The 15,165-nt window shown below is 34.7% G+C and overlaps 2 protein-coding genes across 2 annotated transcripts in view; one reads left to right on the top strand and one right to left on the bottom strand.

The window, feature by feature from the left end:
- The window catches only part of c12.2 (von Willebrand factor A domain-containing protein c12.2), a 24,711-nt gene extending 9,546 nt beyond the window's left edge, over positions 1-15,165 (bottom strand). The window contains exons 1-5 of the mRNA XM_077430355.1: positions 14,866-15,165; positions 14,667-14,787; positions 14,460-14,595; positions 14,221-14,388; positions 13,976-14,140 (exon numbers count right to left, since the gene is read on the bottom strand). Of these exons, the coding sequence (XP_077286481.1) occupies positions 13,976-14,140; positions 14,221-14,388; positions 14,460-14,595; positions 14,667-14,787; positions 14,866-15,037 (762 nt within the window). The 5' untranslated portion in view covers positions 15,038-15,165. The remainder of the gene's footprint in view (positions 1-13,975; positions 14,141-14,220; positions 14,389-14,459; positions 14,596-14,666; positions 14,788-14,865) is intronic.
- LOC143911968 (uncharacterized) lies at positions 10,315-13,746 on the top strand. Its single transcript, XM_077431072.1, has one exon. It carries the CDS (start codon positions 12,799-12,801, stop codon positions 13,744-13,746), a length of 948 nt encoding a protein of 315 aa, XP_077287198.1. The 5' UTR covers positions 10,315-12,798.

The following is a 15,165-nucleotide window of genomic DNA, read 5'->3' as shown; positions in this document are numbered from 1 at the left end:
ATTTCAATCATATAATTTAATAAGTAACTCATCTTAGTACATGGTTGCTAATAGCGTTCAGGGTTGGCGTGCAACTGTCGCGTCTCATGACAACTTTAATCACAACGAGTCTCAACTTCGTGATATGAAACGCTTAAACCTACATTCAATTACAAACTGGCGTGGAGAGAGAGAACGAAAATGAAGATGGGGGGGTGCATCCGCAATTAAAACATTAGAATACCATTAAGCATATTATACAGCAGCATTTCGTGCAAGAAAAACCTACTGAAGTTCGTATCGTGATGCATGTTCCCCGAATCTAAATCAGCGTCGCAGATACGACGTAGACGGATTGTTACAATGGAAAACTATCCATTATTATAAATATCTATAAAGTACACCTAGGCAATAATGGCGGCAATAAATGTCTGTCGGATCGGAAAGTCGACCGAAGATATGGAGTGGTAGAGCAGCGGCATGCGACAGTTTATTTATATGCGGCTGTTGAATATTTACATACCGTGTAAGCAGACGCTTTGCACCGAACGCTAAAACGTACAAATGTCAAGGCGAAGAGCTTTCAGCTGAAACCGACCATTGCTTACTTTCTCTGACGTCAGAGATTCGACCAAACGCGGAGGATGGGATTGACGCAGTAAGCCTCTGTAAATATGTACAGATTGATAGCCTTACTTTCAAACTCAAACAAAACTTAATAAATTTTACTGTCGGAAAAATTCTTTGCTTGAACTGAATTTCAATATACATATGTAGACGAGGAATTTTGATTTGAATCATACACATAAAAATAAAATATACATAAAATAAAATATTTATACATTGTACATAAATAATAAAACAAATACATAAAAATAAAATATTTATGTACAGTAAACCCTGGGGCAGTGGTTCTTAAGAGGGCTGGACACCAGCGCCTTGTCCATACAAACGTATTACACTTATTCCTCAATTATGGCACTAGAGAAATTATTTTTTAATATGCTATGGATATCCACCATTGGGATGCATCTATCGTTTTATTTTTTTGATTAGTTATTTTTTATAGGGGCCAGGAGCCGCCAAACATCTATAAAATCGCCTCTTTTTTACACCCACGAAAAGAGTCCAGCGTGCTTAATTAACGGTCGATTTAAAAAAAAATTCGATATTGAACTGATGACTATGATAGCAATACAAATTGAGCGCAAATGTATGGAAACTTGCACAAAACAAAAGTTCTACTTCCGGTTGTCTGATTTTGTTCAAATTTTTTTTATTACTAAATATCACTATCAGTATCATACTCATTAAATATCAAGAAAATAAAAATAATTTTAAAGGTCAAAATAAAATAATGAAATATTGTTTTAAAAAAAAAATACTACTCCCGGTTTACGAATTCTGACCAAAACCCTAACAGATCTAAGTTAGCACATAAAGGATATAAATATTAATTCTCAGCTTAATACGTTCAGGGATGTGGACAGAGTAGTGGGCACAACATTTTCATCCTTTCTAAGAGAAAAAAATCCCACTTCCGGTTTATAAAATTTAATAGTTTTTTTTTATTTTCATCACATTGCTACAAGAATTATACTTGAATTTTTTTGTGACGAACACACATGTCTAAGGGGTCGAAAAAAATAATGGAAGAAAAATCGAACAAGAGTAAACTGCCACTTCCGGTTGACAGATGCTTACTAAATTTTATAAATAACTTGTTATTAAGCTTAAACTTCTAGATATGAAATTTCAGTTCAATAAACCAAAAAGTTTTTGAGAAAAACATAAAAAACCTCGATTCTCTAGAGTAAAAGTACTACTTCCGGTTCAGATAGAAATATTTAAAAAATATTAAATTATAAAAATTATTATTTCTATTATATTTAAAAAAAATTCAGTCTGATTCAGTTAGTGGTTTGGGAGAAATTTGAATTCAAAAACTTAAAAAAAAGAGGACACCTATAAGGGGAGGTACCATTTCCGGTCAACTTAAAAATTTGAAAAAAATTTACGGCGTGTCGATAATAATTTCAGTAATCGATACTAAGTTTCAGTTCGATAAGACTAACGGTGTTTAAAATATCCCCAAAATACACACACACACACACAGACACACATACAGACACACACACACACACATTTTTTCTAGATCATGAAAACGTGATCAGTGATCGATTCTAAGTTCGAATCAGTCAAAATCTCGAGTTCGAATTTTCGCATGATCACAAAACTTCATCTATTGTTACTACGTACATAAAGTAAAAATACGCGAATAGTTGCACAGAAAATATCTTTCTCATACCGATGATGAAATTTTTTTTAAAATGGTCCAGTTTTGGAGGAGCAAATGGGAGAATACGAAACCTCGATTTTGTCGATTTAAAATACGTATTATCTGGTCGAAGCGCAACTGTCGCATTCACTCAATATATGTATATATTGATATGTATTGTCGCATTCACTCAATATATACATATATCGAAGAAAGGAACAGCAAAAAAATTAAGGTTTCGGGTGTACAGCCCTCTTAACCGGTGCACCGTGGAAAAAAATGAAAAACAGAAAAATCCGCGAAATAGTGAAAACCAAAAAAGTCGTTCGACAACGCCCGCAGACCCAGTAATGCGAGGGGGGGGACGCCGAAACTTGAGGGATTTTTTGATCACTAACTTGTTCTGTAATTTCTTAGTAACTAATTTTTTAAAACACAACGTCGAAAAGGTATGAATTATTATTTTGGAACGTTATGTTGCTGTAAGGAAATGGTAAACGGATTATTCCGCAAAAAGCGATCTCGCGCAAGTCACTGAAATTCGCGCGTGGAATTCACGCTACGCCACTGATTGTGGCATTATAGAAAGTATTTGTGAGAACCATGACCATGGTGTTGGACATAAGAAATAAAATGTCAAATGTAGCGAAATTTTGATTATTTGGAAGATAGATGAAGCGAGAGCTCGGATGGAAAAAAGTAAGGAAAGTTGAATATATGCACATACATACATACATACATATAAAGATTAGATTTTAATACGAGGGTTGATACTTGATAAGAACGAAAATAGAGGAGATCAACACTTAAAACTATAAAAATTAAGCTGTACAATTTTTAGTGGATATATGTACATATGTATGTACATCAGTGGCGTATATTGGGTGTGTGCTAGGTGTGCGGCGCACACCCGTGAAAACCAAAGACCACATAAAGTAGTATTTTAATACAAAATAATGTGTTGTTGTATAAACAGGCATTGATGTGTATGGTGTATTTACCGCGTGCGCTAAATGTATGGTGTGGTGTATGGTGTGGTGTGCAGTCTGCAGCGTGTTGTGTGATGTGTGTATGTAGTTTGTGCGCCGCGACGAGAGAATACCTATGCCGTGCAGCAAATTGGTGGGTTTGGTTGGAGTGTGCAGGCGGATATTCGCTTGTATAGGTTTGTTCGCGATATTAAGACGTACGGTGTGCTACGACTTCAGAGCACCACGCACCGCACCGCACCACTCGGCAATTGACCGAATGCGATGCGACACGTGCTCTCGTACTTTTTCGCACATTCGTATTTTTATGGTCATTCGTATCTCAGTCATACCTCTAATAACTAATAATGGCTAACAGTGTTCAAGACATTTTAACTATTCCGTTTTCAAATAGAAGTTTTGAGATAAAATTAAAAATAATTAAAGATGGGAAACCGTGTCCGTCTCTTCCAAATTTATCCAGTTTGCATAAAGAAAAAACAAAAGTTTACACTAGACATTTTTGCGTTTCAAATTATAAAAAATTCGAATGGATTACAGGCTGTGAAATTCGATCCAAACTTTTCTGCTGGCCATGTTTATTGTTCTCCAAAGATATTAATGTGTGGAACAAAGAAGGATTTGCTGATCTCAACCATTTGACAGCAGCACTGAAGAAACACAAAGGATCGCAGGCACACGTTCAATCATTTCTTTCCATACAAATGTTTGGCAAACAACGAATCGACGTATTAATTGACAGTCAACGTAAAGCCGAAATAAGTCGACATAATGAACAAGTAAATAAAAATAGAGATGTTTTAAAACGAATTATTAACGCAATAATCTATCTAGGAAAACAAGAACTGTCCCTGCGAGGTCACGACGAGTCATGTAATTCCGTAAACAAAGGCAATTACATTGAATATCTAAATGCTCTTCGAGAATATGATTCTGTTTTAGATACTCATTTAAATACTGCTACTACCTTTCGTGGTACTTCTCCAAGTATACAAAATTACATAATCGAAGCAATCGCTCATGTTATTAAAGTTCATATAAAAAATGAAGTAGAGTCAGCAAGTTTTGTTGCTATTATTCTCGATGAAACTTCAGATATAATGACAAAATCACAGCTCTCAACAGTTTTACGTTTTGTATGTAAAGGCAATGTACATGAACGGTTTATTAGTTTTACAGACGTTAGTGCTGATAAAACATCTAATGGTCTATTCCGTCACGTGGTGAACATAGTTGAAGAATTTAAAATTCAAGACAAATTGGTTGGACAGACTTATGATGGAGCAAGTGTAATGAGTGGACACGTAAATGGTTTGCAATCCAAAGTCCTCAATGCTTATCCTTTTGCTCTTTTTACACACTGTTATGCTCATGTATTGAATTTAGTATTGCAGCAAGGTCTTTCTGATATTAAAGAAAGTAAATCATTTTTTCAAACTTTAAATGGATTGTCTACATACTTTTCAAAATCTTCCAAAAGAGTATTCACCCACAAGGTGGAATTTTACATCTCGTTTAAGTAGCACAGTACAACAATACAGAAGTCAATTTACAGATTTTTTTCGACATGTTATAGAAAATTGTGAATTATGGGACACAGATACTGTTATAAAAGCACGAGGGTTTTTAGGCTTTTTAGAGGATTTTCAAACAATTAAACTTCTTCAATTTTTTTCAAAACTGTTTGGAATAACTGATGTTTTGTATAACATTCTTCAATCTAAATCTTCGGACGTTTTATATTGTTGTAAAAAAATTAATGATGTTTTACAGCAACTGAAATACGAAAGGGATAATAATTTTGAAATGTTATGGAATAATTATTTAAATGAAAAAAATGATGATCATGATCGTAGGCCACAAAGATTAAAAAATTATTCAGAAGTAGAAGATAAAACTTCATTTCGTCAATTATATTTCAAAATAGTTGATAGCATAATCGCACAAGTCGAATGTAGATATTCTTCACTTTCCAAATTAGAATATTTTCACCTTCTTTGTAATGATAAATATGACGAATATAAAGAAAATTTTCCAAATGTTTTAATTAATAAATTAAAAGATTTTTATGGATCACTGTTTGATTATATTCGATTGAAAAACGAACTCATTGTGCTATATTCCAGCTCTGAATTTTCAGAGAAACCTGTTCATGAATTAATACAATTCATGACAAAAAATAACCTCGAATCTGGTTTTAAAGAGGTGTTTAAGCTGGGAGAATTAATATTAACGATACCAAGCAGTACAGCTTCAGCAGAACGTTCTTTTTCGGCGCTGAAAAGAATAAAAACTTGCTATAGAGGTACGCAAGGTCAAGATAGATTATGTGGCCTTAGCTTAATTTCAATAGAAAAAAAGTTATTGGTGGAATTAAAACAGAAAGACACATTCTATGCAGACGTGATTGAAAAGTTTATGTCTCAGAAACGTCGCATTGAACTTATGTATAAATAACTAATAAATTAAACATTTTTGTAATGCAAAACGAGTATTTTTTTTTAATTGCTAATTTTATACCCTATGCCCTACGGCATACACAGCACACCCGGTATTAACACCCACCGTCCGCCACTGATGTACATACATAGCTACATAGATGCCATAATACATCTCGAAGTAGAAGTGAACTGTGTTCATCTGTGAAGAGTGAGAGGAAAAGTAAGCGTGTGGGAATCATAGTAAAAACCCTTGACTGAGGAACTTCCACTCTCACAAGTGACAAGACGGCAGCTCTTCTAGCAAGAACTTAAAAATCGATTTAAGCAAATGTAAATCTGCAGTTAACAATCGAATAACATACTTATACAACTTGTTGTCGGTACTTGGGTGCATTCGTGCGATCCACAATCGTGTTCCGTCTCATACGTAACAAAGTTTATTGTGTCACCGATTTGCGTAAGTTACGTTCCCGAAACATTAGGTCAGGTATTTCGTCTACTCTGTACCGATACATAGTCTAGTCTTAAGATGTGTCGCAAAGTTAAGCGTTGTATAATAGTAATGGAGTGGGTCGCGTGAGCTGTACCTACTAATACGGCCGATAGTTTGCCACGAGTCACAGTTTGTTACCCTTATATATTTTACTAGCCGTGTTTGCTCGTTAATTAGACGATCAGTGGTGACTGTACTCCAACCCTAGTCTTACCCCATACAAATAGTATTCAGAAGTCAAGTAATACTAGATTCTTGTAGGCTAAAAGTTTCGCTTGTGAAAGGTTTATCCCATCAAACACTATTGCACAAACGCACTAAAATATTGAACTTTTGTGAACTTACTCGCCCATTTATAAGTAAATTTTCAATTAAGAACACCGTATAGTAGACATTCGTTAAGCCCGAGCTCATTCTTCTAGTGGGATGATCCCACTTCACTGGTGTCAGAAGTGGGATCATCGACGTCTTAGTTCAAATATAGTTTTCGGGTAGGCTACCTATGATGCAGCGTGTAACGTTCACTAAGTGGACCTACGTATAATATATATATTCAGCTCAACCTAGTCCTTGAAAAGTTATTCGTTTGCCTAGCATTGCAAACAGACATTTGTACAACATTGATAACGGTTGTCATTTTGATACTGATACGCCATCTTAGTCACACATTCGCTCGTGTTCCCCGTCAATTTTGTATACCATGCCAGAAACCCCTTTGCAACGCACAGTAATATTATATGCGGGGATAGTTTGGGATTCGCCTGTGACAGTCGAACAAAAGGAGACGTCACACGAAGGATGAGTGCAAATGTGAAAATACACGAAATGGAAAAAAATACAATTGCGTGATGCAGAAAGTCGGATGACACGCGACCGTATCGAGCGACTGTGGAGACAGCTCCAGTGACAAAACTGAACACGTACACAGAACTATAGCAATAAAACAGCCAAAGACAGTCAGTCCTCCGTGTTTCGTGACGTACGTTTTTATTTCACGATAACCATACCAGTTGTATATTATTCTCGGCAGGAAAACAAAGCAATTGCTGTCAAATGTTTTTAAAGTATTTTTGAATAATTGTGTCGTCTGCTACTGTATATGATTCGAAGCACGAATGTTTGATGTATCGTACACCGGAAAACGACTCTTGTTTAGCATGTGAGCGAATCTTATGTAGATTTGCACACGTGCTGTGTTTGAGCACACAAGTTTAACAGTACATATAGATAGATTTATGTAAATACATACATGTGGTTTGAACATAAATATTAGCTTAAGTATAAAGATCTAGCCGTCTACTTATATATCGACTTATTTCCGTGGCTAAATGACTGATGTATGTCTACTAGACGGTAAACGGATTATTTATTTAAGTTGCGATGGCGCACACGACAATCGTCGCCACAAAAATCAGGAATACGGAATATATGACACTCAAGTTCTCGTTAGTATGATAGTTCGCGCAGGGTAGCTCTCGATGGATGGAATTTTCGGATGGCAGATGTTTGGTAATCGAGATTTTAGTAACGTGTGCGAGATCGCTTTGTGCGGAATAATCACCGAACCCTACAAGACATGATATCTCTCGAACTATTATTTCCACGGAGGATAATTCAGATTAAATGGGGATTCAGATGATCTTTATAATTGCCCATATGACATAGACAATGTCGCCTATAAAAAAATTCGAGCCAACTTTTATTCTCAAGTTTAGATCTACATTATTTCTTAAGTTTAAGTAAAAAAATGTCACTTTTTGTATAACAATGGACCAGATACTAGCTGTTCAGATGATGGTTTCGAATTAACTATATGAAAATACATTACTTTTATGCGATAGATGCGTTCCACGGGATACGGCATAAAAAATACTCGTTAAGAAAGTGTTATTTAAGTCTTGATAATAAAGTGTGGGGATATCGTTCAGGAACGCCTGATCTCACATAGTTTGGGCCACATTGTACTGGCCGCGGCCCGAGTTTGCACAAAACAAGGCCGGTAGGGCTTAACCTTCCACCTTCCTCAACTCTGACACGGAAACATGACAACGTCACCTTGCAACATACCGCGGGAAACACCGGATTCTGCACGTAACGTATGTAAACAAATAAATAAAGGTGCAACGTTATGGTAATAACTTTTTTTTTTCTTTTTGAGATTTTTCATTAAATAAAACAGATCCGCATAAAAAGAGATTTCTATCATTCTTGATTTTTAGTTATATAGTACTCTTTGATGGATTAGTCTGTCACATGTTATGCAAAAAATCGAATAATCGATTTTATATATCGGCGAGTTGTCAAAATACGAGTCATATTTGAAGAGATCATAAGAAATATCGAATTTAGATCGGTCATCTTTTTAGAATTTGCCTGTTTTATTTGACGTAATATTTGGAATTTTTATTTATCTGTTGCGTAGGGGTGGGTGGAGGATCCAAGTAAAAGGCCAACAGTCGTATCACAGCATTTATTGATGATTCAGGAGATACACGCATTGCCAGTGCTCCGTCCAGAATGACATGATATCGCCTACGTACCGCCTTATAAAGGGTAGATCTCTCAGGACGCCTAATCTGTTTACCTGTTGTATAGTCACGTATTCGGATATGTGTTTCCACGACATTGGGTCTCCCCGTACCGATTCTGAGAAATAACTAATACCGGTCATTGTTTAGCCTAAATGCACTTCCATTTATAATCCTTGGAAGTAAGTGCATGCACTTAGTTAACCCGATAACAGATATCCGTTGGTCTAAGTGCAATTCGCTCAATCCGCTGCGTACTTAACATATCTATTTTTAAGACCCCAATGCGCCTTCCTGGACAATTAATTACAAACAATGCAGCATTTTTATTACATAAATCACTGTATTTCGAGAAGCTGAAGAACACGAAATTAATAATTAATTAATTAATAAATTGAGACATCTATGGATTTTAGACTTGTGCATAATTTTTTACAAATTTTAGATTAATACAGAAGATTTGTGATAGCAGGGAGGATGATTTTTTACCAATTTTTAAGGAACCGTTTCAACTAAATAAACGTTTTAAATAAATAAATAAACGTTTTAAATAAATAAATAACGTAAAACGTTTTAAATAAATAAATAAACAATGATCAGATAAAATTGGCAAACTATGATAAGAAACGATCGACTTGGACTCACAAACACTCAAGTCTGACCAGTAGTATAGCGAGCTCGAACCCAATAATCACTTGGTAACACCAATAACATACACGTTACCACTGAGCCACACTGCTGGCTAATTTCGTGTTAATTGTTCTGCCTTGTACATAGTTGGATAAATATAGATATATATTTCCCTTCATTCGCTATATAATTCTGGGGACAGTTGCTTTATGATTGTGAGAAAAAATTTGACCGGTATTTTTCATGAAAATATACTGAAAAGGATTTTTTTAAGAATTCGTTCAAAAGAGCATACATATACAGACAGCGTTGGTTCTAATGATGTGAACTTATTTTAATTTACAGAATGCGCTGTATAATACGCAAAACCCATGTCTAAAAAAAACCTCATGGAAAATAGAAGAACCGACACCTCGCACTTTTTTACTACTTTTTTTATTCAGTCTGTTTCGATAAAATATCGCTTTAAATGTAACCCAGTTTCGGGTGCAGTAGTCGAGAGGCCGACGACGTCCCCTTAATGGAATTGGATTTTGTTTAACGAGGAAACAAGCAGTCTCACAAAGGGTTGACTGTTTTCGGACACGCGCCCAAACTACACGTGATAAATTGCGTTGCTTACACCGATCAGCGATTCCCAAACTAGTTGGAGATCAATCTTGTCAGATTAATCAAAAGAAACAAGCATTTGTTAAAAAAAATGATATATTATACGTACAATTCAGTCAAGGTACTGAAATATGTAGTATATATATAGTACCAGCTACTCCCTGACTACAAAAAGGCAAACTCATAAAACATAGTACGAGTATTAAATTATAATGAAAATAGCGACATTAAGTCATTTTCCATTGTGATGAATAAGATTGAAAAAGTTTTGTTCGTTAAAAGACGTTTAGTTTGTTGCGACGACGCAGAACATTAAATCAGGTTTTCGACATTATAGAACTTTCTTTTTCGGTTTTATTTTGGTGTTTCGTCAACGTGTTTGGATAAACGTTGGCGGCGATCGATCAACAATTTTCTAAAGTTAAATTGGAACTCTAGAATTGAAATGAAGCATTTAAGATGGCCGCTGATAACAGGCGCATTTAATCCATTACGGTGCACGGAACTTCTGCTGCGCTAATTATTTTCGTAAAGGGTAATGTTTGTTTAGCACGCAATCGAATAACAAAAGCGTTTTTGTCCCGTGGCACTTGTAGGATGCCACACTATTAATGTTCACTAAATGTCCAAAGTTGATACTCGAATGCTAACTCACTTCTACATACCTGCTTAGAATTAAACAAAGAGACAATTGTGGTATTGATTGAAATAGTTTTCAAAATCATCTACAGCCAATCGCTATCCACTGCTGGATGATGGCCTCTCCAACATGCTTCCGTTCGTCTCTGTTTTGCGCAGCTGTCATCCACACATTTTCCTAATTTCGTCTACCCATCTTCCCTGCGGTCTTCTTTTTATCCTTAACCGATAAACCAGAGACGATGGACGACTTGGAAGCCTTCGCCGCATTATTGCCGATATACGGCGCCAGCTGCTCGAAAAAGTGGTCGAAAATTGGACTCTCAGATTGCGCTTTATTCGAATCAGTCACGGTGCCTATATGCCCGGTATCATATTTAAACACCTATGGCATAACATTCATCATCATCCTTTATAGCCGCTCACCATCCACTACTGGATGAAGGCCTCTCCAACACGCTTCCACTCGTTTCTGTTTTGCGCACTCTCATCCATCTCATTCCACAAATTTTCCTAATTTCGTCTACCCATCTTCCCTGCGGTCTTCCTTTTACCTTTTTGCATTCTCTCGGGTACCATTCCAGCATTTATTTTGTCCACCTTTCGTCCATTCTTCTAGCCATGTGGCCTGCCCATTGCCTTTGTCATACTTCTCACACACGTGTTCCACTTCCTATCTTTTCTCGTTATGCCGAGCATACAGCATTCTATACTTCTTTGGGTGCATTGTACTTTGTGTGTCATTTTGGCGTTCAATGTTCAAGTTTCTCATCTATACGTTATCACTGGCAAATCACATTGATCGAAGATCTTTATCTTCAGACAGAGTGGCATTTTTGATTTAAAAACAACAATCATTCGTTCAAATGCACTCCATCCTAATTTCATGCATCTCTTTATTTCTTCTTCTTTACTACCGAACATGTCAAATATTTTACCAAAATATAAATTATTATTTACTTCTTCTACTATTTTATCATCTAATGAAATGCTATGCGGCATGCAATAACTATTGAACATTAGTTTAGTCTTGTCTACTTTAATTTTTAATCCTACCTTCCCTGTCCAGCCGTGTCAGTCTGTTAAGAAAGTCAGCTGGATCGCGAGCTATTGAAACTATATCATCTGCGAACCGAAGATGACTCAAGAAGTTTTTGAAATAGTAAATCGAAAATACTTGTGCAAATATATATAGCAGAGCATGCGTGTGGGGCTTTGAAGTCCTTTCATAGTGGACGGAAGTTTGGTAGGGGCTGTAAACGAGTGGATATAAATAGAGGGGGTGGATACGACATAGAGTTCATTCAATCGGGCACAGTCGTGCGGGGATGTTCCCGTTTTCTATATTCGAGACGTTTATTTCGGTGTATTTTCGTGTATAATATTGTATTTTTTCCTGATTTTGAGAATATATGCAGGTGCTCTTATTACCGTGCAAGAAATATAATACGTAAAAATTTTTTTCAAACAGTGAAAAGTGGAACATTTTTAATGTTAGTATATGGTTTTAAAACATAAAAAATAAATATGCATAAAAATTGTACATGTGATTATTATAACATCATTGATTCTGCAAAACCTACAATTTGCTCTAACCCGAATTGCTCGAAAGAATAATAAATGTGTTTTAAAAAATAAAAATATATTAGCAATATTTTAGCAATGATACTTCGATTCTGTAAAAGGAATATTGAATAATAATTTATTTAGTTATGTCACAAAATAGACAGTGTAACCACTACTTACACATTTATTTCTACTGACACAATATAGCTTTCATTTCAATTTTTTGTCATATTTTGGTGAATTTGAACAAAAAATTAATTTATTATCATGCCCATAAGTAACTAACGTAAAATCTGTAATTAGTGCATATAGAAGAGAGGCAGAATCAAGCCATTTTTAAATATTTTAGAAAAATATACTTTTCATTGAACCTGTTTACGTATTTTTATATGTATACGTATTTTTTTTTAATTTTCAGTCTTTAATTTTTCACAATTATTGAACTCAATATATCGATGGCTTGGTGTACAGATATTGAATTTGTATCGAATTTTAAGTTTAAGTAATTTATGTATACCACATAAGTTGCGTAGAAAGGAAAAACCTGAATTATTCTAGCGTCTACAAACTTAAAATTCGATACAAATTCAAAAATGGACATACAATATCTTTGCACCAAGCCATCAATATTTAATATGAGAAAATAATGTTTTTTTTTGTTATTGTTTCAGGTATTGTTAAGATGTTGGTATACTGGGAAACATCTCAAAGGCCGTTAACAATAAAAACAGTTTGGATCAAAGGCCACCGACATGCTATCCTATCAGAAAAAGATGTCTTGAAAAAGAATCATAACAAAAAAGAGAAGCATAGAAGAATGTCTGACGAATCGCCACAATCGTCCAGCCTAGCCGACTATGATAGTGCCGTAAACTTTCAAAAAATTATCCCAATTCGAAATTCTCCGAACTCTATTTCTGTAAATAGAAACTTAAAGTCGAACTATTCTCATATTCAAAAAAGTGGGCATTTAGAGCCGAACCCCCTATCAGAGCGAGTTTTACAATGGTTAGATTTGGCAGGACAAGCGACTGTGAAATACATTGGGGAATCTAGATTATCTAAAATACGGCACAGTGTACCTGAAGTTAAAGTGTCACATAATGAATTCAAATTGATGAAGACCGATATTGAATTTAAAGACAACGATTATAATTATGACATTCAAAAGACAAATTCGGGCCGGAAAATAAATGACACCAAAGTATTTAAATATGTGACGGATGACCCCTTGTGTAAGTTTGAAAGTGAAGTTCAGGTTTTATATAAAAATAGCGGCAAAAAACAAAACGAAGAAGTGCCGAAGAATTTTAGCGAAGACGACGATTTAAATTCGGAAATAATAGATGACACTGAATGTAATTCAGACGATGATGAAAGTGAACTACAATCAAAGTGCAAAATTAAAGAAACATTTGCTTTTGAACATGATTACATTAATATAATTAAAAAGCAGATTTTTGAAAGCAGTTGTAATACATACGTGGCGAGGAAAAAATTGCATATTTTTATACCATCATTACCCAAAAAAGCCGAGAGCTCCATAGATAACGAAAGTAATATAAGTGGTCTTTCCATAAAAAAAATTGTATAGTAAGTTTATATATTGAAAATATGAAATACAGGGTAAAATAATAATCAAATGTGAATTATTTCCTATCTTTTTTTTTTCTTTTCCCAATTATCTGGATTCCGCTTCTTAATTTCTTTCTATCATTTATAAACCATAAAATTATATATGTATGTATTTTATTTTGAAATCATATAATGAAATTGTGTTTTTAAATGGTGTTGCTTTTTAATATTAAAAAAATATATATTACCGCATGTGAAGGTGGCATTATATGTCTAGCTTGAAATCGAGAACGAAGCGGTGGGTCCAGTGCGTTGCCAGGATAACGAGGCACAGGTAATCCTAAAGCTATTACTCTAAATTGATCATGAACTGGTTCGAGTCCCCATTTTTTTATATTACTTTCACCATGTTCCTGAAATACATAATAATGCAATCAACATATATTTATAAGCTTTTTATTTTTACTATAAATATGCGATTTAAAATATTTACCTTTAATAATTTATCGTATCTGCTTGCCGGAATTAAAAATCTTCCGTCTTCCAAATGCATTTCTCTGTTTTCTAAAAGATTATTCAACACCGGAAGAACATTACGTTCGGCCTTTTCAATGCCTTCTAAGATTAAAATCCTGCCTTCGATTGCAGCACGAACTGCTCCCTAAATTTTCAAATAAATTAATATAATGTAAGATAATAATTTACATTACGTTCTTACATTTGCACTCTTACTTGGTCAAAGTATTTAGCTGTAGAGCCTTGTATTTCACGGCGCTGTTTCAAATCAGATTCAGTAGTGTCTCGAGAGAGTGCTACGTATTCTATTTCGCGTTGTGTTAATTCCAAAAATTGCATAACCAGTTTTCTCCTACAACAGAAAAGCCATTTGAAAATTTATTTCAATTTAACAATATATGTTTGGTATGAGTGTTTACATACCTATTAGAACCAGGTGGACCGATAAGGAACATATCTTGTCCTAATTTGTCCTTCTGTAGCATCCAGCGCAAGTGTCCTAACTGAACTTGCGATAATTGTAATTCGTCATTATTTATTACAACTGTAATAAAGAAATAAAATATTTAAATACTTTATATTTTCATCGTATAATGTAATTACAATATTTAAATTCGCATACCATATTTTCTAGGAACATATTGAATACATTTAGGGTCTTCATAATCTTTAGATATGTCACCGATTACAATATTTGAAGTGCAATAAAACATACATTTATTTTTAAATAGAGTATTTTTGTATAAATTAATTGATTTGAAAATACGTGTACTATAATTTATCAGAGGACCCATTTTTAAATTACGACTTTATAACAACAGCAAACTTTGAACCCCATTGACAGCTGTCATTAAATATCACGTGTAATTTGGTCTTCGTTCATATCAGTACGACCATACAGACATACCTCTATCGATGAACC

This window comes from Arctopsyche grandis, chromosome 5 (genome assembly GCF_051622035.1).
Source record: "Arctopsyche grandis isolate Sample6627 chromosome 5, ASM5162203v2, whole genome shotgun sequence".
NCBI classification, from domain to species: domain Eukaryota; kingdom Metazoa; phylum Arthropoda; class Insecta; order Trichoptera; family Hydropsychidae; genus Arctopsyche; species Arctopsyche grandis.
This window is presented reverse-complemented; position numbering and strand designations above follow the sequence as displayed.